At 37.8% G+C, this 21,851-nt stretch overlaps 2 protein-coding genes across 8 annotated transcripts in view; one reads left to right on the top strand and one right to left on the bottom strand.

Annotated features, from left to right (window-relative positions):
* Positions 1 to 13,726: 13,726 nt before the first annotated feature.
* Positions 13,727 to 21,851, bottom strand: part of ZWILCH (zwilch kinetochore protein) — a 31,261-nt gene continuing 23,136 nt past the window's right edge. For 4 of the 7 annotated variants that reach the window (XM_038419104.2, XM_038419102.2, XM_038419107.2 and 1 more), the window contains one exon: positions 18,721 to 21,151. In XM_038419104.2, coding sequence (XP_038275032.1) covers positions 21,107 to 21,151 — 45 coding nt within the window. In that variant the 3' untranslated portion in view covers positions 18,721 to 21,106. Of the gene's footprint in view, positions 15,166 to 18,713; positions 21,152 to 21,851 lie in introns of those variants that run through there. The other 3 variants (XR_005295275.2, XR_006274645.1, XM_038419105.2) reach the window with 3 other exon arrangements.
* Positions 14,303 to 21,047, top strand: LCTL (lactase like). Its single transcript, XM_038419108.2, has 9 exons — positions 14,303 to 14,407; positions 14,513 to 14,608; positions 16,204 to 16,258; positions 16,347 to 16,508; positions 17,222 to 17,496; positions 17,925 to 18,051; positions 18,475 to 18,674; positions 19,342 to 19,405; positions 20,932 to 21,047. Exons 1-9 carry the CDS (start codon positions 14,318 to 14,320, stop codon positions 21,045 to 21,047), a joined length of 1,185 nt encoding a protein of 394 aa, XP_038275036.1. The 5' UTR covers positions 14,303 to 14,317.

Raw genomic sequence — 21,851 nt, 5'->3', positions numbered from 1 at the left:
ACTGGTATTAATAACTGCTGTCAACACTGAATTTTTCTAGTGCCTGACCTTTGGATTTGTAAGTGCCTAAGGCAGGGAATTTGCCTTTATCTGCTAATAAACCACCATATACATGGCATAGTATAAATAATTATAAAATAATACGGGATTGATCAGGAGTCATCATCTCTCCCCTGTTTTGCAACATGCTGTGAGTGATATGGTCATGGTCACTGACTTCCACCCCAGAGGTGGCTGCGTTTCAGTGGCACTGTATGCTGTATGTACATAGTTTCAGTGCCCTTTGAACACCTCCAGGATGACAGGCAGTGTATAACCATACAATATTATGGTTTATTCCAGGTTTATTTCATCAACCGGGTGACAAATTTGTATATTAATTTTCTCCTATTAAATTAGCCCTCAGAGGCAGCCATCACAGTTTCAGAAATACAAAACAGAGCAATAAAGAGAATTGATGTACAGGTTTTGTGGCTGCAAAGTTAAAAAACTACCATTGTCTAGCTCATGACATGCTCCATGGGCATGAGTCACTCCCCACATACAATTCCAGTATGGAATAGCAGCCACCACAGCCCCTCTGTGCCAACTGTAGCAAGCCCAGACATCTGCAGGCCCAGAACCCTTTCTGCACAGGTAGTACACTGCCCAAGGTTCCCCTCCTTTGCCGCCCTGCTGCTTTTGCAAGGGCCCTTTGCTCCAGGGTATGATTCTACACAAATACTAACTAGAAAATGTTACCAGCACCCAGGGACAAATGGGACCTTCCTCCCATTCTCCCACAGTTCCACAGGGCTCAATGAAGGATCAAAGAAGGCCTTTTTAAGCTATTCCAGAAACCACTGCATCAGGGAGCTGTGGTGGTAGAGATAGGTATGTGGGGTAATGCAGCTGCAATCGTTGGTGCTCTGTGACTTCTGTTTATTACACTGATCATAACTGTCTGTCTGATTTTTACCTTGTGTACCCCCATCTGGCTGAATCCTGTTGTCTTCTACCTAGATTGTGAGTGCAATGGAGCAGGGGTGGTCTTTTCATTATATTGGTATATGGTGTTTAGCACAATAATACCTGGCTCTTATATAGCACTTTTTTATTATCAGTAGATCTCGTAGCACTTTAGAAAAGGAGATCAACATTATTATCCCTTCACAGGCTTCCTTTTCTCTCCTGTATGTAGCTACTTGTCTTCACTTCCAAGGCCCTTCACTACCCCCCTCTCCCTGTCATCTCTCATTTAGTACTGAAAGGTTGACTCCCACCTCCGATTGGCTCATGTCAGCCTCCATTGCCCACCTGTTAAATTTTCAGACAATCCCCTTCATGATTTCTCCCATGCTGCTCCTCATGCCTGGGACAAGTTTTCTGTAAACACCCACAAAACTAACTCATTATCCTCCTTCAAAACCCTCCTTCAAACTTTCCTTGCCATGAGGCTTTCAGAAACATTGGTATCAGGCTGCTTGTGTGCTGAGACACAGCCTACAATGCTGACCATAGTTTCTAATTGTTTCCTTGTACAGTACTCCCCTGTCCGTCTGTCTGTATCCATTCATCTCTTGTCTTGTACTTAGACTGTAATGTAAGCTCTTTTGGGGCAGGGGCTGCCTTTTTTTGTTCTGTGTTTATACAGTGCCTAGCACAATGGAATCCTAGTCCATGACTGGGAGTATGATAATACAAAGAAATAGTAATAACACTTAGTGGTGTGTGATAAATGCAGAGTGGGACCATCGGCCGGCTTAAAGTTCATATTGCAGCTGCAGAAACTCAAAGGGTTTCATTGCCAGAGCTTCTTTCAACATGACTTGCAGTGCCTTCCAATAAAGCAGGGGTCCAAATGATGTGAATAAGACATGTATTCAGAATATATTTTTTTAAAAGATACATTTTTATTTGGATTTTATAAGCAGAACTGCAGGAAGTAAAAAGTGGTTGGCTAATGTTTACATTCTGAATCTGGTGAGGAAAAAACCCATCCATTCTTAACTCAAAATATGTGAATAATCCCAATTGAGTTTGTTGGGATTGCTTGTGTGAGAGAAATTATGCACATGTTTAAGTGGTTGCAGGATTGGGACAACTCTGAAAGGGATGTCAAATGACAAGGAAACACTGCTTGTTGGGGCTGAAAACTCAAGCTTTTGGACAGTAGTTGCTGTTGACAGGGTATTTCATCTGTTCTTTCCCTTGGTATCCTGCAGAACTTGATCTTTAAATAATTAGAAATTAAGTTTTGTTTTTTAAAGAATTTGTAATTCTTTGGCAGGGGTGAGGGAGTCGGGGCGGGGGAATCAGACACTCTTCCCATATTGCAAATCTCCACAGGCAGATGGGAAGATTCGCTTTAGCCTAATGCTTCATGAAATGTTAGTATTTGTGTAGAAAGTTTTTTCCACCAAATGCATCCGATGAAGTGAGCTGTAGCTCACGAAAGCTTATGCTCTAATAAATTTGTTAGTCTCTAAGGTGCCACAAGTACTCCTTTTCTTTTTGTGAATACAGACTAACACGGCTGCTATTCTGAAACATGGGGAAATAGTTTTACTTTGTGTAATGACTCATCCATTCCCAGTCTCTATTCAAGCCTAAATTAATTGTATCCAGTTTGCAAATCTCCCTCCCACCCCACCCCCCACTGTTCCTCTGATATTCTTGTTAACTGCTGGAATTAGCCTACCTTTCTTCAGAGTAGCAGCTGTGTTAGTCTGTATTCGCAAAAAGAAAAGGAGTACTTGTGGGACCTTAGAGACTAACAAATTTATTAGAGCATAAGCTTTCGTGAGCTACAGCTCACTTCATCGGATAGCTGTAGCTCACGAAAGCTTATGCTCTAATAAATTTCCTACCTTGCTTGTCACCATGAAAGGTTTTCCTCCTTTCCCCCCCCTGCTGCTGGTGATGGCTTATTTTAAGTGATCACTCTCCTTACAGTGTGTATGATAAACCCATTGTTTCATGTTCTCTGTGTGTGTGTATATAAATCTCTCCTCTGTTTTTTCCACCAAATGCATCCGATGAAGTGAGCTGTAGCTCACGAAAGCTTATGCTCTAATAAATTTGTTAGTCTCTAAGGTGCCACAAGTACTCCTTTTCTTTTTGCGAATGCAGACTAACACGGCTGCTACTCTGAAACCTGTCATTATGTTTAAAGGTAGAGGGATTATACTCCTGGTGGTTATATCCTTTATTTATCTTGTGACTTATCAGTATCACTTCTATGTACAATTTCCATCAAAGTGTCTTCTTTCACATTCTCATCAATTAAAGTATGGCAGTTTCTACAGAACTTTGTAAACAGAGCCAAAGATACTGCAAATGCAAAACTGGAAAATAACCTTCTGCAGAATCTGTTTTAATATTAATTGATAAAGCACCAACATGGTTAACTCACATATCTAAGGGATACCTTCACAGGAAAAGGCCCTAACCTGAATTTCAATTTTATGATATGACAAAGGTGCTGAATATGAGACATAAAGCCTTGGTTTATTAATGTATGCTAAATCCCCCCAGGTATAATTACAAGAGCACCCAATCATAGATTCATAGATACTAAGGTCAGAAGGGACCACTCTGATCATCTAGTCCGACCTCCTGCACAGCGCAGGCCACAGAATGTCACCCACCACTCCTATGAAAAACCTCACCCATGTCTGAGCTATTGAAGTCCTTAAATCATGGTTCAAAACTTCAAGGAGCAGAGAAGCCTCCCTCCAGTCAACCATGCCCCATGCTACAGAGGAAGGCAAAAAAAAACCTCCAGGGCCTCTCCAATCTGCCCTGGAGGAAAACTCCCTCCCGACCCCAAACATGGCAATCAGCCAAACCCTGAGCACATGAGCAAGATTCACCAGCCAGATACCCAGGAAAGAGTTTTCTATAGTAAATCAGATCCCATCCATCTAATATCCCATCTCAGGGGATTTGGCCTATTTACCCTGAATATTTAAAGATCAATTACTTACCAAAATCCCATTATCCCATCATACCATCTCCTCCATAAACTTATCAAGTAGAATCTTAAAACCAGATAGATCTTTTGCCCCCACTGCTTCCCTTGGAAGGTTATTCCAAAACTTCACTCCTCTGATGGTTAAAAACCTTCGTCTGATTTCAAGTCTAAACTTCCTGGTGGCCAGTTTATACCCATTTGTTCTTGTGTCCACATTGATGCTGAGCTTAAATAATTCCTCTCCCTCTCCTATATTTATCCCTCTGATATATTTATAGAGAGCAATCATATCTCCCCTCAACCTTCTTTTAGTTAGGCTAAACAAGCCAAGCTCCTTAAGTCTCCTTTCATAAGACAATCAATCAAATGGAAAAGAAGAGATGCAATTATTCTGGGAAGGAGCTAGCTGTTTTCCACAATAAAGAAACGGTTTACTATCATATTATTTGGAAAATATTATCTACTATTCCTACTACTTTGTTCAGGGGACAGGATCTCATATGATTGAATTACTTCTTCTCAAAAAGTGGGCCCACGATATCAGACATATCTGAGCTACCGAGCTGACATTGCAGAAGCAAACATGTTTTTTGTGGGAGGGCCTTTTACTTTGAAGAATTTGGTGGAGCTGGGAGAAGGACGCAGCAGTTGTAAGCAGGATCCACTCTTCTACTGTACACATGGATGGAGCAGCCAGTATTTGGACCTGGAGAGTTGACACTGAGATCTTCATAGCAACCTAATTCTACACCCAGTTCCCTTTAGTTTCAGGGGTTCCAAAGACAGCAGAAGGCATCTTCTTCTGAGCATATTATCAAATAAGAGAGGAAGATTTCTAATGAAATAATAACAATAATAATTCCTAGCTCTTATATAGCACTTTTTATCAGTAGATCTCAAAAAACTTTACAAAAGAGATCAGTACCATTAACCCCATTTTAAGATGGGAAAACTGAGTCACAGAGAGGTGAAGTGACTTGCTCAACATTACCCAGCAGATCACTGACAGAGCCTGGAACAAGCTAAGTCTATCCAGTAGCAAGAGAAAAAAGTAAAGTATATACTCTCTTAAGACTTCCCTCTGAAATTCTTGAACAAAATGATTCTGCATAAAAGGAAAAGATGGCCACAAGACAATCCTACAGTCAGATACCAAATATAGTTCAGTATAAAGATGCTTGTATAGACCTACCCAACTCAGGGGCACATATAGTTAGGTGGTGATCATTCTAATAAAATTAACTTTGCTTACAAAGTAAAATCTCCTTTGCAAAAAGATTTGTCTGGTTAAGCTAAATCTTTTTCTGCATCATTGATTTTGAATAGAGAAGGATTGTTCCGTTTTGTTGTGGCTTTAAATCAACAGAACACTGTTTTCAACTAGATGTTTCTCCTAGTGTTTTGTGACAATTGGATGAATTCTGTGTGATTATTCTGTGAAGGTAAATTTATTCTAAATGCTCTAGTAAATTTCTGGCAGTTTGGAGGACTCTCCCGGTCAGAACATATGGAAAAGGAAGAGGGACAGGTAAGTCAGAAACAGCAGAAAAGTCATGCAGTGCAGGGGTTTATGTAGGTAGAGTGTCACAGCTTGTGCATGCTACACAAGTAGGAGATCATATTTACAAGCCTACAGTACAGGAAATGGATGAGTGTTTTAGGAATTAAAATAATTGTATTGTCTAACCTAAATGGACTTACTACTTATAGTTTGGCATTGATAAAGTAGCTGCTTGCATTGTTGTAGTTGCAAAAGTTTATTTAAAAAAAAATAGAACAAAAAGTAGCTCTAACCGGCACTTAATTCTTTATAAAAGATACTTGATTCAGTACAGGAAGGATGTTGTAAAATCACAAATGCTTGTTTAAAATTTTTTTTCTCATATATTATATTGAGTAGTGTGTTTATTTTATAATATTTAAAGTGTCACTGCACACTCATGGGCAGCTAGGTAGGTGCATACTTTTCAGAACTTAACATAAACATTCACAACCTTAAAAACTATTGAAACAATTTTTTCCAAATATGTTTCAAATATAACCTTATGGCATTTTTGAACCATTGTAGCTGTCTTTGATGTGGTCACCTCATGAAAAGAAAAAGGTATTGATTTTGATTTAGTGCCTGTCCCTAGCTCCAGGTGAATCATTAGCCCAAAATAAGAATCAGCTAATTACAAATATATGATGACATTATATACAATCCAAACCATTGTAACATCTAGCCAGACACCAAAAAGTCCAGCTTCCCTACAACAGCACAAACTATTACCCCAACACCAATGCAACAACCGTCCTGACATCCCACATGCTCCACTATTCTCCCTGCTGCTTCCTCACAATACTCAGTCAGCTCTAACAAAAATCCAAGGGGGTAATGCAAGAAACATTGGGCTCAAGAGCAGTATTTTACTGTCACTGAATAGAATTAATACATGCACATTCACGAACAGGTATGTTATAACTGCTATTGAATGTATGTGTATATTTATAAATAGAGAGCTTGGTGAATCCCATAAATACACACATACACTTGATGCCAATATGCCCTCTGACTGTCAGGATGGAGTAAGTGACCTTCTCAGAGGTGATCTTAAAGCCCCGTTGTGGATTGGCTGGTGGACCTGTGCCCCTTGCAGCCTCCTCATCACTAGACTATATTAACTTCACGATGTGTTTGGCCTTCTCCATCCCTGGAGCAAGATTAACCCCCAAATGCGAGTCTCCTGCTTTGCTCCACAAGCTGCTCCAAACAGAAGTATTTCCTAATGGTCAAAGCCAGTGCTGTTCAGAGCTTTCTTTACAATGTTTAATTTTGACATTACAAATGCAGGGCTGAAGATTCTTTTAGGCATTGTTTACAATCTTTTAATGTAGTACCCGATACATTTTCCCAAACCAGTTGTGCAGTTCCTCTGTTAAGTAGGAAAAATGTTCTCTGAAGTCGTACTTTATTATATGTACTGAAGAAAGTTTTCTTTACCTTTTTATTCTAGCCAGACTCATTCCTTTTATATTTACCAAGAGCCTACCTGTAAATAGCTTTAAGTACTAAATAGGAGTTTGTGGTCCAGTACACTGGGGTCACTAGAGGCTTGAACCAAAATCCAGTGGAGTCAATGGAAGGACTTCTAGTGAGCTTTGGATCAGGTGTTAGATTTGCAGGCAGGAGGAGATACTGCTGAACCATTGTAGAAAGTTAGTCAAAAGTAAACTCTTATTGCTTAGCTGAGTGATCAGTGTACCCAGTTGCTCCCAGTATGGAAATCTCTCAAATATGAAAGGACCAAAGAGCATTTCAAATGCCATTTCCCCTTGGAGAGAGGACCCAACCTACATCCTCTAATTATAGCACCTATACCCTGCACTGGAGGCTATGTAAAAGGAATCAACAAAGGTGCCATGCAGAAGACCTCTTGCATTCCCCACATGCTGCAGAAGAAGTCTCCCAGCTGGTTCCTTGTAGGCATGCGCAGAAGGCCAGCAAGGGATGGGGGCACAGCATCATCTCTTTGATCCAGTGGCAGTTCCAGTTACCTGGCTAAACCTCCATGTCTATCCCTGTGCCATATTTATCTCTTTGAGCTGAGTGGGTTCCCAGGGCTTGCAGATGTTAAATATTCATAACTTTAAAATTGCCCCATTTTCTTTAAGTTTGCTTGATATTTAGGTCTCACTGAGCTCTGCAGAATATATTTGAAAAAACTTGTTTCAGTAGTTAAGGTTGTGAATGTTTATGTCAAGTTCTGAAAAGTATGCACCGATCTAGCTTCCTCTGAATATGCAGTGACACTTTAAATGTGCACCATAATATTTTAAGAAAACAGAAGCACTACCCCTCTGAGGGCTATCTTCATGCCAGGTTTCACCTTTCAAATACTCAGATTTTTTTTTAAACTATAGCTAAAAAAGCGTGATTCAATTTTTTTAAATTGAATGTATATTTGTGCTCCTCAAACTCAAACACCTCAAGGGATTTTCCTCAAAGTCTCCCAAAAAATTCACCATCAGTTGAGAATCAGGCATGTAAGAGGTCACCTTTTAGAAAAAGGTAAGTCTGTGACAAGATGAAGTTGTAACAAACTGTTTTGCAACCTTAACTGTAATGGGCACAACTGAGCAACCCCTATAGGAAACCCTAATTCTGCAGTCAAGAATCACACCAGTTAGAAATAACTTCAGGATATAAATATTACTCTTTTAAATCAATGCTGGAATATGTTTAAAGGAATGCTGTCAAGGTAAGAGCTGAGATTATTACAACTGCAACGATTGAAAATCTAAAATCTTATGAAGTTTGTTGCATGTTTTATTCAGTGTGGACAATGCAAGTCTAATGAGTTTCACCTTCTGGCTATCATGCACTAGCACAATGTGCAGGATATGGGTTACAGATATGGCAGGGGAAATCTGAAATCCAAAACAAAATAGTTTTCAACAAAGAGACATCCCCCCGGGAGTAACTCTGATGGCAGGGATTTTGCACTCAGCCCTTTTCTCACCCTCAGAACCCTGACAGAAGGTTAATCTTCCACCTGCCCTGTAACAGCCTTAAAAGCCCCCTGAATCTGCAGAGTCTAAATCAAGGTTCCCTGTGAGCAATGACAATATGCTTCTGTGTGAATGAGATGCAACATTCATCAATGATTCTTCTGTTTTATCAGATGGGGCTCTGAAGAGGACATTTTGCAGTGCAGACACTAATAGTGATGAAGACATATGTTTTGAAAGTGTGGTATGTGCTTGTGTTGGTGCTGTGTCTGAATACAGCTGAGGATTTCCAATGGACAAAGAATAACCCTGGCTCCTTCTATTATGGCACTTTTCCAACTGGTACTTTTAATCTATATCTGTCTGTGGTTTTATAATATTCTAGACCCTTCCTGTTTAGTACAAGAAAGTTGGTAAAAGATTCTCCTTTTGAAGAGAGATTATATGCATAATACAGAGCCATTCAGGGCAGAGAGATGAACCTAAAAAATTTGCAGGGACACCTGTTTGCATGTGCAAAACCATACATATTTGTGTGTGTGTGTAAAGTGTTTAATTATGCACAAAGCCACCTACTTTGCACACTCAGATGCAACAGTTTAAGGGCATCCCAGTTACTTACACATATGAACATTTAGTCCTTAAAGCCAGTTCTTAGTTTTAGTCTCCAGATTGTCATCAATGTATTTACTTGTTATCTTTAGGATTTTTATGGGGTGTTGGCAGTTCTGCCTACCAGACTGAAGGAGCCTGGGACAAGGATGGGAAAGGACCAAGTATCTGGGATGCTTTTACTCACAAGAAAGGGAAAGTGTTTATGAATGAAACAGCAGATTCAACATGTGAAGGCTACTACAAAGTTAAGGTATGATTAAAACAGGGAATATCCATAATATAGAAAAAATACTGAACAGTTGTTAGTCACAACTGAATTAACTGCAAATATGCAGATATTTTATATATGACAGATATTTATGACAGATATCTTGAAGTCTGCAACTAGATTCCTATACCAAGCTATTAAGCTAGGGACTATTGTTTGCTTCAGCAGTAAGTGTCCAGTCTTCAAGATGCTAAGGATAGTTTTTTAGAATTGTTGTCCCAGTGAAAAGAAATATACACAGCAAGACAGATTCCAAATGGTTCTTCTATACTGAGCCAGCATTGCAGGAATTGGAATTCTAGTGAAACTGTTATTACTCCATTACTTAGTGGGGCTGACTAAACTTGAAAAGTCTAGGGAGGGTTCAGATGTAAGGTAAAATCATAAATAAAACCTTATTGACTCACAATGGGAAAATTCAGGAGAGATTTTGAGATCTCGATTTTCCTCATTCAATAAAGGTTTGCAGGATCAGGTCCACTGTTTCTAAAGAAAACAATTAAATATTTGTTACAATAAATGAGATTAAAAATTGACACACAATCATTTCTGTTGTTTGCTGACTTTTTCCCCATGTCATTTCATAGAGTGATAGACTAAGGTCAGAAGGGACCATCGTGATCATCTAGTCTGACCTCCAGCACATTCCAGGCCACAGAACTTCACCCACTCCTGAAATAAACTCCTAACCTCTGGCTGAGTTATTGAAGTCCTCAAATCATGGTTGAAAGACTTCAAGTTACAGAGAGCTCACCATTTTTACACTAGTTTAAACCTGCAAGTGACCCGTGCCCCATGCTGCAGAGGAAGGCGAAAAACCCTTAGGGTCTCTGCCAATCTGACCTGGGGGAAATTTCCTTCCCAACCCCAAATATGGCAATCAGTTAGAAGTTGAACATGTAGGCAAGACCCACCAAGCAGATAGAAAAATTGGGGAAAAATTTGCTGTAATAACTCAGAGCCTTCCCCATCTACTGTTCCATCTCCAACATTTGAGGATTTTTGCTACTGGCAGTCACCAATGGGCCAAATGCCATTGTAGGCAATCTCCTCATACCGTCCCCTCCATACATTTATTAATCTGTCTTGAAGCCAGTTAGGTTTTTTGTCCCCTACTGCTTCGCTTGAAAGGCTGTTCCAAAACTTGACTCCTCTGATGGTTAGAAACCTTTGCCTGATTTTGAGCCTAAACTTGTTGATGGCCAGTTTACAGCCATTTGTTCTTGTGTCCACATTGGTGCTTAACTTAAATAACACCCCTCCCTCCCTCCCTTGTATTTATCCCTCTGATATATTTATAGAGAGCAACTGTATCTCCCGTCAGCCTTCTTTTGGTTAGGCTAAACAAGTCAAACTCATTCAGTCTGCTTTCATAAACTCCTTGGGAAATGAAAATGGTCTCTAGTCAGTTTCACAATATGGGTTTCATATGCCAGCACAAACCTGCAAAACCCCAGCTCAGAAACTGCAGAGGAATGTTTAAGTACCAAACAAAACCCTTTTTTCACTGGAATTTAAGATGAACTGACGACCTGTTAAAATGCTGTTTGTGGTCGATGGGTCAGGTCATGCTTGCCCTTCTGTAGTAAATCCCACTCTAGGGGAGGATATCTTCTGCTCCTAGAATTCCCCGTTACTGCAGGGGTCTCCCTTCCCTTACAACCAGAAAAGACTGCCACAAAAATTTGTGGATCTGTGGCCTCACTGGTTCTTTCCAAGCTCACAGGCAGCACAGTGCCATGGCTCTGGCTGCCTCCAGAACCCTTGGGGATGGTCTCTCCAGACTGCATCATTTCTGCCCTGACAGATTATGTGTCTCCCACCTGCCTGCCCTGAATTCAGACCCTCCTTCCCTCTAGATCATGGGAACAGTACTGCAGAAGTAGCTTAGCCCTGTTCTGTGTGAGAGATGAAGATCCAAGTGTGGATCTCCAGGTGAGGGAAGGGGGCACACAATCTAGGCCTAAAGCAGCAACAGAATATGCCTGTTACTTAAAACTGTCAGCAACATACATCTGAAATACAGCGCAGCCTTCGCTTACCTACAAACACCAGAGTCAGGAACCTGTTGTCACAGCAAAGAACATCCTCAACACCTACAGGACTGTGAAGAGTACAAGTCTCTGCACATTTTAAAATGAAATTATATTGGGGCTTCTAGATACTGCCAGCAAAAAGAGAAAAACAAAAGGAGATAGCTCTACCTCTGGGAGTCTTGAAGCTGCTTACTGGGAGAGGAACTTATGTAAATTAGTTGGCCAATTCCCATCTCAGTCTATTCCTCAGATGCCAGGGATGAGAACAATGTAAACATCTAGATAGACCTCTTTCCTCACAATCGCACATACTCTTGGGATATTTCCAAACTAGGGCTGGATTAACTACTGTGCCATAAGAAGAAGGAACTGGTTTATCTCTATATCTTAGGCAATTATATAGTGCCAGTTACCATAGTCTCTGAGCCTCTCACAATCTTTAATGTGTTAATTTTCACCTTGTTAGTTAGGGTAGTGCACATAGAGAGCACAAGGGCCAGATTTTTAAAGGTATTTAGGCACCAAATGGGATTTTCAAAACCATCACAGGTTTTAGGGGCCTAGAAAGTCTGTGCCAGAGCAAGGAACTGAACACAGGTCTCTGGAGCGCCAGGCTCATGCCCTAACCATTGAAGCATGCTTCCACTCTCTTGCTAAGTAGAAATAGTACATCTAAAACCACTCCCTAAAACTACACTATTGTAATATTTACACTATTCTAGAAAATAACGAGTTAAAAATCTAGTGAACAGGGTTTTGGAAAGTAGTAGTTTGTTTGTGGTCAGGATATACTAGACTCTAACCTGAAAACAAAATTCAGTCAGTCTCTACAATCTTATCTTTGAATCTTTATATTATAGTCCTATACCAGCAGGCAGGAAAACAGGTTCTGCCCTTTATTACAGGTATGTTAAACCAATATGGTATTTTTCTATCGTTGGAAATAGAACACTATATGCAAGTTTCCCAACAGTTCTTGCATCATGTAAATAAAATGTCAGATTTGAATTGAAGAGTTTACTGGTATTACAGGGAGGAGACTGAAAATTTCTATCTAGCAGATCCGAATATCAAATCTGAGGGTTTCAGAATATGACAATGCTATAAAATGTAGATAAATTCCAAATTAACAGCACCTTGTACACAAAACTGGGAGACTAGCAGTGTGGGTGATTTAGTTGTAGATGACCCTGTATAAAATCCTTATATTCAAGAGTTCCAGCAAGAATTTATTCTAGCATGAATTTGTTCTAGCAAGGAGTTAATATGTGTTGGGCCAAATTCTTCAGTCTAATTTTGCAGACATACACCAGGCTGTATCCATAAATATAGGTGCATATGCAAATCAAGCAGTTGGATACCCAACAATCTCACTGCATATGCAAATAGCTATTTGGACATGAAAAAATGTAGGAGCAGTAAGTTATGTGTGGAAAAGGAGGGGACATGGGTAGAGGCCCAGGGCTGAACATTGACTCCTTCTTAGCAATTACACAAACATGGAAAGTAACACCCCCAGACATCTCCACGTTAGCCCGCAGCTAGATCTCATGGACATAGTTTCTGACCTGCGCAGAGATATGTGAACCAAGCTTGGTTGCTCTTATCCACAACGCTCCCTGTTTGAAAGGGAGGGTCAGTTCAAAATATTTTATGATGATGCTAGGCACATTTTGTAAAAAAAACTTGTTCCTTCACATTTTCTTTCCATGCTTGATTCCACAGCGAAGTCAATGAATTCTGAATTTAACATTACATTCACAATTTCCAGGGCAATCGACTGAGGTAAAATACATAGGTTTAGGACTTATTTGTACTTGAATGAACTCATGGCCACCAGCTTCTGCAAACAGTCAATTTTTCACAGAAAACAGAAAATAACTGGCAGAGCACATTGTTCTTGTGCAATCCTCTCTTCTTTCACATTTCCTCAACTCAAAGTCTTTCGTTAAAATTGCTTTAATTTGTAGATTAATAATCTGAAGAATTAGTCTATTGGGATTAGTGAGTAATATTTTAATTGGATTTTCTTTTTTCAGGATGATATTCAGTTACTGAAGGAGTTGAAAGTTAATCATTACCTGCTTTCTATTTCATGGCCTCGTATTATGCCCACTGGTATTAAAAGTAAGCATAACCATTTAACTATAAACATAAAAGCACATATAAGCAAAACAACTTTGCTACATTCGAGAATACCATAAACAATGATATGGTATATTTGTCATATGTACTGGGAAATATATATCTATTTCTCTGTCAGGGTCCTCACAATATCAGCCCTTTCCATTGCATACAGGTGCCTATACATACATCAATGTAATATATCTATATAGATATATGTAGCTTATATCATTTTAGAAAACATTTTCCAATGATTAATATCTAAATGATGTAAAAACAATTAATTTTCTTCAACATTTGTTTCCTCAGAAGAACAGGTGAATGAAAAGGGGATAAAGTTCTATAATGATACAATTAATAGTCTTTTGGAGAACAAGATTATCCCTATTGTGACCCTCTACCACTGGGATCTTCCACAGGTCTGAGAATATTTAAATTTATTATGTTGTCTAATGTAGGGTTTTTGGTAGCTAACTTGTTTGTAAAAATAAACACAATCTGGATCATTTTAAGAAAACATTTTAAATACTCCAGCATGCTTTCAAGTTATTAATAATTTCTCTGAGCTATCATTTTAAATCCTTAAGCACTGTTGCATTCCCACTGTGAGTCACAGAATTCTGCCTCATTCAAACTGCTTATTCAGTTTCATTAAATCACCTTAAGTGCACATCATAGCCTAGCTACTATATATACTGAGTTACATACAGTATAACCTTTATCAAAAATAATGGTATATTGAATTTTAAGTTACATATCTGTTAATTCTTGAAATTATTACATATACAGGTGCTTCAAGAAAAGTATGGTGGGTGGCAGAATATAAGCATGATAAGTTATTTTAATGATTATGCAAATCTGTGTTTCGAGAAGTTCGGTGATCGTGTGAAATACTGGATTACTTTTAATAACCCTTGGGTAAGTTACTGATGGCTTCCTACAGGTCTTTTGGGCTACATATATTTGGTTCCCAAATTTTGGGAGTGACCTTATAGTTACAATTTTTTTCTCATGTACTTGTAGGCAGTTGCTGAAGAGGGCTATGAGACAGGAGAGCATGCACCAGGACTGAAGCTCAGTGGAATAGGGGCATACAAAGCAGCACATCATATAATTAAAGTAAAAGTAGAAATATGTTCTTTCTTGTATTGCTATCTCATTTTATGACTGAGATAAGTGGGTCTTAATTTTTTTTCCCCAGGAAAATAAGGTTTTGTAGCAAAGATTTAATTTCTGAACAGCATACCAAAAAGCATTCAAAAGTTAATTTAAACAGAATTATAAACTACTGGTGCTGAGATAGTGCATACTTAAGTAGTATTGGGCGCATGACATAGCACTCAGCTGCAACAATTCAGAGGACAGTTTTTTTAAGTGTCTCATGGAACATACTGCCAAATAGATACAAAGAAAGAATTTTCAGGTAGCTTCTATAAACAAAAGGGTGAAATCCTGCCTCACTAATCTCAATGGGAGTTTTGAGATTAACTTTCAACAAGGCCAGGATTTCACCCAAAGTGAACAAACTTCATTTAAAGAAAAAGTTTCTCATTTAAATACAGACACACAGTAGAACAGATCTGCAGGAACACAGAACTCTCCATTAAATGTTCATGTCACCTTCACGAGGCCATCTTGGGAGCTGCAAAGGACTCTCACATAGATCGGGTTGACATCTTATGTAAAAGAAAAGCTTCCATGAGAAACAGAAATTTTGTTTTGAAAAACCTACGGTAACTATTTCCAGACATGCATTTGTGCGACAAGTTTACCTTCCATGCTTCTGTCACAGTTCAGGGCAACTGTACCTTCCATCATCTATCCACTCTCAGGCTCCTGGCTCCCTTGTTGTCACCTTTCTTGGATGGAGACATGTGTCTCTCTCCCTGCTGACTCGGGTGTATCTAGGCTGCACAGGTTCCCTACCTACACTGTGAATTCCCCAGCAGAATACACTACCTCAGCCGTGCTTTGCCTTCTCCAAATCCTCAGAGGCTATAAATAGCATAATTGTCTACCAGTATAAGTTACCACACACCTCTTTCTAAGCAAGTACATTTATCCTTAAGGTAAAAGCATTATAGAAAAAAATATTTAAAAAATAAAAACCTACACACAAGCTAATAAGGTTACCAAAGATCACCAGAACTTCAAGAGGGGCTCTGGCCGGTGAACAGTCCTTCAAACCCCACTAAGGGTTTTTTTTTCCTGTTCATAACTGCCTTGGTTCAGAACAACCACCTCCAGGAATCTCAGAATTACTCTTTTATCCAGTCTGGGCCTCTGATCTTGTCCTCACATAACAGTGAACAGCAGACAATGGGTTTCTGCTCATGGCCCAGCTTCAAAAGATTGGGTCAATAAGTGAAAAGTTGCCTTTCCCTCCTCCCAAATATTTCCTAGGAATCCCAATGAGCTTTGTTTTGCAGCACATTGTTTCAAAGAGACATTTGAAACTCGTAACAACTTCCCAGGGTTCACGTTAGCCATGTCTCCTCCCTAGAGACATTACATACAATCCCACAATAATACATATATATTTGCATTTTTAAGATAATGAACTCCGAAGATACTGAAATTTAAATTAAAAAGGTTTAACTTAATTCAATAAGATTTCTAGAGGATATTGCTGTATCTGTCACAGATTCATTGACTCTTCCTGTACTGATTATTGCACGATAGGTTAGCATATACATATGTTCTTTTAATTACAGACTCATGCAAAGGTCTGGCATTCTTATAATAAGACATGGCGTAGCAAGCAACAAGGTAATAAGTATTCATTGTGTAATTATACCTCTGCAGTAAGGCTTAAAAGATTATGCATAACTGCAGAACTGTCACTTTCTATTTTAAGGTATGGTTGGAATTTCTTTAACTAGTGCCTGGGGTGAACCTGTTGATCTAACTAGCCAGAAGGACATTGAAGCTTCTGAAAGATACGTACAGTTTTACTTGGGATGGTTTGCAAATCCTATTTACAGTGGAGATTATCCTGAAATTATGAAGAATTATGTAGGTAAGTCATGCTGACTATTTACACCTTGACTAAATAATAGTTACAACATTTTATGATGGGAAAGTGACATAATCTGATCAAGTGTATTTTAGTCAAAATTAAGGATAGGGTTTTGGAGGAGGATTGTTAATAAAAATAATTTTTCTGAAAGATTCCAGATAAAGACAAAAATATTTGTCTTTATTAAAAACAGTCGTATGCCTCTCTAAAAAGTATAATTATCCACATTTTTACCGATGGAGAAACAGAAGAAAGAAGAAGAACTCCAAAGGTACTGAAATTTAAATTAAAAAGGTTTAACTTAATTCAATTAGATTTCTAGATTTATGTGCCCAAGGACACATGGCAAGTTAGGGGCAAACACCTAACTCCCAGTGATGTGCTTTAAGACTGGGGTTTTCAAAGGAGACTATGGGAGTTGGACACCTAAATTTGTGGGTGTTGCATTTCTGAAAATCCCAATCTAGACCACATTTCTTCCATCTTAGCCATATCAAGTAAAGTTTATCCTTTACTATCCTTTCTTTAAAGGTAGAAAGAGGAAGACTGTTGTGTTCAGAGAGAAAGTGCTCATTCAAAGCAACACAATATTAGCACTTAAAATTTAGGGTAGTTTAGTTTTGCTTTTGTGGTGTAAAGAAAAGCAGAAAGATTCAATCATGTGCGGAAGATGCATTTACCATCTTTTTTTAAAAAAATGTATGATTTAATAGATAAAAAGAGTGTTCAACAAGGCCTGGGCACATCAATATTACCAACCTTCTCAGTGCAAGAAAAAAGCTACATCAAGGGTACATCTGATTTCCTGGGATTAAGTCATTTTACCACTCGTTACATCATACAGAAAAATTATTCTGCCCTCAAAGGGCCCAGTTACCACACTGATCGTGATTTGGCAGAACTGGTTGATCCAAAGTGGCCAGATCCAGGATCTAAATGGCTATATTCTGTGCCCTGGGGATTTAGAAGGTTACTGAACTTCATTAAGGTAATTTTAAACTAAGTCTTCTTTAAAAGAAGTTTAACTAACAATCTTGTTTAATACAGGGTATGAATCTGTATCTCAGTGTCAGGAATAAATATCCAACACATCCACCAGTATTCTTATTTGCATATTGAAGTCTTGTTTATTGCCACATAACTAGCACAATGGGGCCTCAATCTCAATTGGGGCCTCTTTGCACTATATTCATAGAAATAGTTTATAATAAACTTCAGCTAACCCAAAGAAAAAATTTAAATGTTTAACTACGCTTTTCTTTTAAATGTAACTATAGCTTAAAATAAAAAAAAAAAAAAAAAAATCTAGAAAACAGATTGAAACCATTTTTCTAGAAATTTAGTTTTGTTAAAAAATTAATTGTTATATGAAGTATAATACTATTTCATTATTCCAATGAATGTTTTTCTTTGTAGACACAGTATGGGAATCCTCTCATTTACGTAACAGAGAATGGAGTATCAGAAAAGCTGCAGTGTACTCAGTTGTGTGATGAATGGAGAATTGAATATCTGAAAGGGTATATTAATGAGATGCTAAAAGGTGAACTTTAAAAAATGGACAAAGTCACAATAAAATGTGTTCCAAAATTTGGTTTTAAGCATTTTGATATTCTAACTCTTTGAACCCAGTATAGGTCAGAATTTCGACATTGGAGTAATTTATAAATTTCCATATTTACAAAATAAAAACTGCACCTAATAATATACTGTAATTACTCCTATGAAATCTTCCAGTGCATCTAGACTAAGGATAACAGTTTCAAAAGTGCCTAAGTGACTTAGGAGCCTAAGTTTCATTGACTTTCAATAAGAGTCAGGGACCTAAGTGACTTACATGCTTTTGAAAATTTTAACCCAAATTTTTCCTTCATTTTTGGTATAAAATAGGGCTTGCTTAGCACTATGTTTCTAGGGAAGACATAAACTTCATCTGGTTGTTAACAAATCTGAAATCTATTTTCAGCCATAAACGATGGCGTTAATGTAAAGGGTTACACTGTCTGGTCTCTGCTGGATAAATTTGAATGGAATAAAGGTTATTCTGAAAGATTTGGATTATACCATGTTGACTTTAAAAAGGGGAATAAACCCCGATACCCAAAGGCATCTGTTCACTATTACAAGATGATCATCAGTGCAAATGGATTCCCAAATCCAAGAGAGGTGAGTTCAATCATTAAACCTGCTTATTCCTAATTTAGGACCAAATTCTGCTTTGAGTTTGATAAAAAAAAATAACTCACATGAGTAAAGTATGTGGGATTTGACCTTAGATTACTATAGTATACCTACTCATTTAATTTAGGATTATGTCAAATTGTGGGAGGGGGATGAGGGAGGGAAGAGAATGATGAAATCTAATCTTACTCTTATTGTTCTTTTATAACACTTTCAATGTTTTTGAACACATAAATAAATTAACTACTTAAATAAAACTTTGTAATCACAATCCCCACATTATTAATTTACTATGTTTAGAGACATTGCCTTTTGTGCTTTCCAGACATTGCATGTGCATGATATCTAAAACATGAAAAACCCTGGAAAATAATATGGAAAATATTGAGTGGGTTTTCCAGTTTATTTTGTATTGTACCAAACAATTAACAACATGAAAACGTATTACAATAGTATTCATCATAACATGTACAAAGTAACATAAAAAGTCATACAATCAACATATAGCGTGAGAATAAGAGTGTACTGGAAAGAGTTGTAAATCACTGAAGTTCAGAGGCATAGAAAATGGCGCTAAGAAGACTGAATATATTCAAAGTTTAGTGAAACCATTAGTATCACATCAAATAATAAATAATATTGAATTTATTAGGTGAAAAGTTGGCACCAAAAGGCCATAGAGACTTGTTCTATCACAAACCGACTCCTTGCTGCAGGTAACTACTATACATTTATTCTGTTTTACTCATCCAGTAAATATATATGATATGGATTTAAAGGGAAAACATTTCTGTGACTGATAGTACATAAAAATTGGGTTCTTGAAATATTTTCTCCTTGAAAATAGAAAACCAAATCTTTTTAAAAATTATGACAAACTTCAGAATCAAACAGTACCTCTTAAATTTACTACTAGTAGTTCAAAATAGTGCAGCTAACAGGATTGTATTACAGTTTATTAATATTTTTGAATTTTCTTTTCTTAAGAATTATAGTAAAAACACTGAGGAGCCATAGCTGTTAAAAACTTACTTCTGCAGATATTAGTATTTCTCAGTGATTGTTTGCTTTTTTCAAACATTAAAGCAAAAACAAAAACAAAAACCAAATCCAGGGCAATCATGCAACAGGAAAAGAAAATGGCAAATGTGTAGCCTATGAATGATAAGCCTAAAAACTAGGGGTGAGAATTCGCAGCCCAGTGGGAGGGAGAGCTAAGGGGACTTTAAACCACCTTTGTGCTTTGTTGCTCTGGGGACTGGAGAAGCTCCTGGCATAAATTAGACAGGCTCTCAGAATCTAAATTAAGGCAGCTTCTCCAGACTGCCCTACAAACCACAGCACTTCCTGGAATATCCACAGTGCTGTGGCCTGCCTCCAACACCTCCCTTCTGCCTCCTGCTCCATCTCCCATGCTGGGGCTTGTGAAGGGGTCATCAGTTCCTGAACTGCGGGAAACACTGTTGGAGTGGACACCTGAAGCCATTAAGGAAGATGGGATGAATATCGTACATGTGTGTGGCCCATATTGTAGGATTAAGATATGAGGGGTCCATCCCTATGAGTTAACATGGCAGTATAGCTGAAGTATGTTTCTCATTCAACTCTTTGAGGGCTACTATCATATTATATTAAAATTAAATTGCTTCTTTAAACTTTTATTTGGTGATTGTAGTACAAATTATTTTGTGCATCAAAATAATTTGTACTACAATCACCAAATAAAAGTTTAAAGAAGCAATTTAATTTTAATTCCGCAGAGATACAATGCAGTCCTCAAAGGGTTAGAGTGCTTTCCAAGGATTTTTCTTTGACTATTTTCTTTTTTCCCCTTTTCCTTGAAAATTAGAGGAACAGCGGAATACTGCTGCTAATATACTGAGACTAATTCATGGTAAGCACAATTTTTTGTAACCCTCTGAGCACTGACATGTTTCAGAATTTACCACAAAAGATCTAGATGAAGAGAACCTAACAAACTTGCTGCAGATTTTCAAAATATATAAAACAACATGTTAATGTTTATTCTAGCTTTTACAATTTCTTTCTCTCTGTTGTTTCTAATGACACCAGTTTAATGCAGATGCCAATATGTAAAAAAATTTATTTGAGCTTTAAACAAATTATGTTCAAATAGATTCAAAGCTGTTCATCTCTGCTTAAAAAATAGAATGAAGAAATAACTAAAATTATCCCATTAGAACAGATCTTATCTATTATTGTTTCTTTTCTCAAATTTCAGATCCCTTGACTACTCACATGGAAATGGTGACTGAGATTGTTGTGCCAACGGTGTTCACACTCTGCATACTTATCAGTGCCATTCTATTAATGTTCCTCCTTCGGAAGCGCAACTAAAACTACAAGTTTACATAACATCTTCATTTTGCATACGCAATAAAATGCCATTCTTATTCTTACACTGTTTTGAAGGTTTCCACAGATGCCTCCTTTACGTAACACTGTAATGTTAAAAAAAAATTCAGCTTTACTTTTGTGTACATATTGTTGCTTCTACATTTTATTCAATTTCAGTCATAAGACATAATTTAGAAATTTTACAAAGGCAATTCATGTCTCAGTATTAATATCTATCAAAATTCAACTGCAGATTTTATCTTCCTTCATGTTTTGCAAAGTATGCATTTTCTTCATTAGGCCAACAGTTGGCTGAGATTAAACTGTTTCAAAGCTTGCCAATATATATTTCAAGGATAGGCAGATTGTTGGCAAGTTCTGTTTTCAACCTGTTCATCACTGTATTTTTAAATTACCATGAAAGTGCTAATTTCAAAATATGAACATAGAATACTTAGAGCATATCATACTTCAAAATCTTAATGCCATTGCATAAACATTAACTATTCATCCCCATACAATAATAATTAGGTATTATTAACCCAAATTTTGCACATGGGTGGAATAAATGTGATAGGCTAACTGACTTGTTCACAGACTTATGGTCAGAGCCAGAACCAGAAGTAAAAAATCCTGATGTCCAGTCCTATGCTTAGGCCACTAGACCTACCTCATCATTAGGACCCTTCCAAATTCATGGTCCATTTTGGTCAATTTCATGGTCATAGGATTATAAAAATTGTAAATTTCACAGTTTCCAATATTTAAATCTGAAATTCCACAGTGCTGTAACCATGGGGGTCC

The sequence above is a fragment of the Dermochelys coriacea genome, chromosome 10 (assembly GCF_009764565.3).
Source record: "Dermochelys coriacea isolate rDerCor1 chromosome 10, rDerCor1.pri.v4, whole genome shotgun sequence".
In the NCBI taxonomy this organism is placed as follows: Eukaryota; Metazoa; Chordata; order Testudines; family Dermochelyidae; genus Dermochelys; species Dermochelys coriacea.
The sequence above is the reverse complement of the archived record's forward strand: the minus strand, read 5'-3'. Positions and strand labels throughout refer to the sequence as shown.

What these genes read in the sequence shown, in the direction of transcription:
- LCTL (XM_038419108.2), top strand. Translation starts at nt 14,318, where the DNA reads ATGATAAGTTATTTTAATGATTATGCAAATCTGTGTTTCGAGAAGTTC. An exon ending in TATTAATGAGATGCTAAAAG is followed by an intron (nt 18,052 to 18,474) that starts GTGAACTTTAAA and finishes ATCTATTTTCAG; the next exon opens with CCATAAACGATGGCGTTAAT. An exon ending in AAACCGACTCCTTGCTGCAG is followed by an intron (nt 19,406 to 20,931) that starts GTAACTACTATA and finishes CTCAAATTTCAG; the next exon opens with ATCCCTTGACTACTCACATG.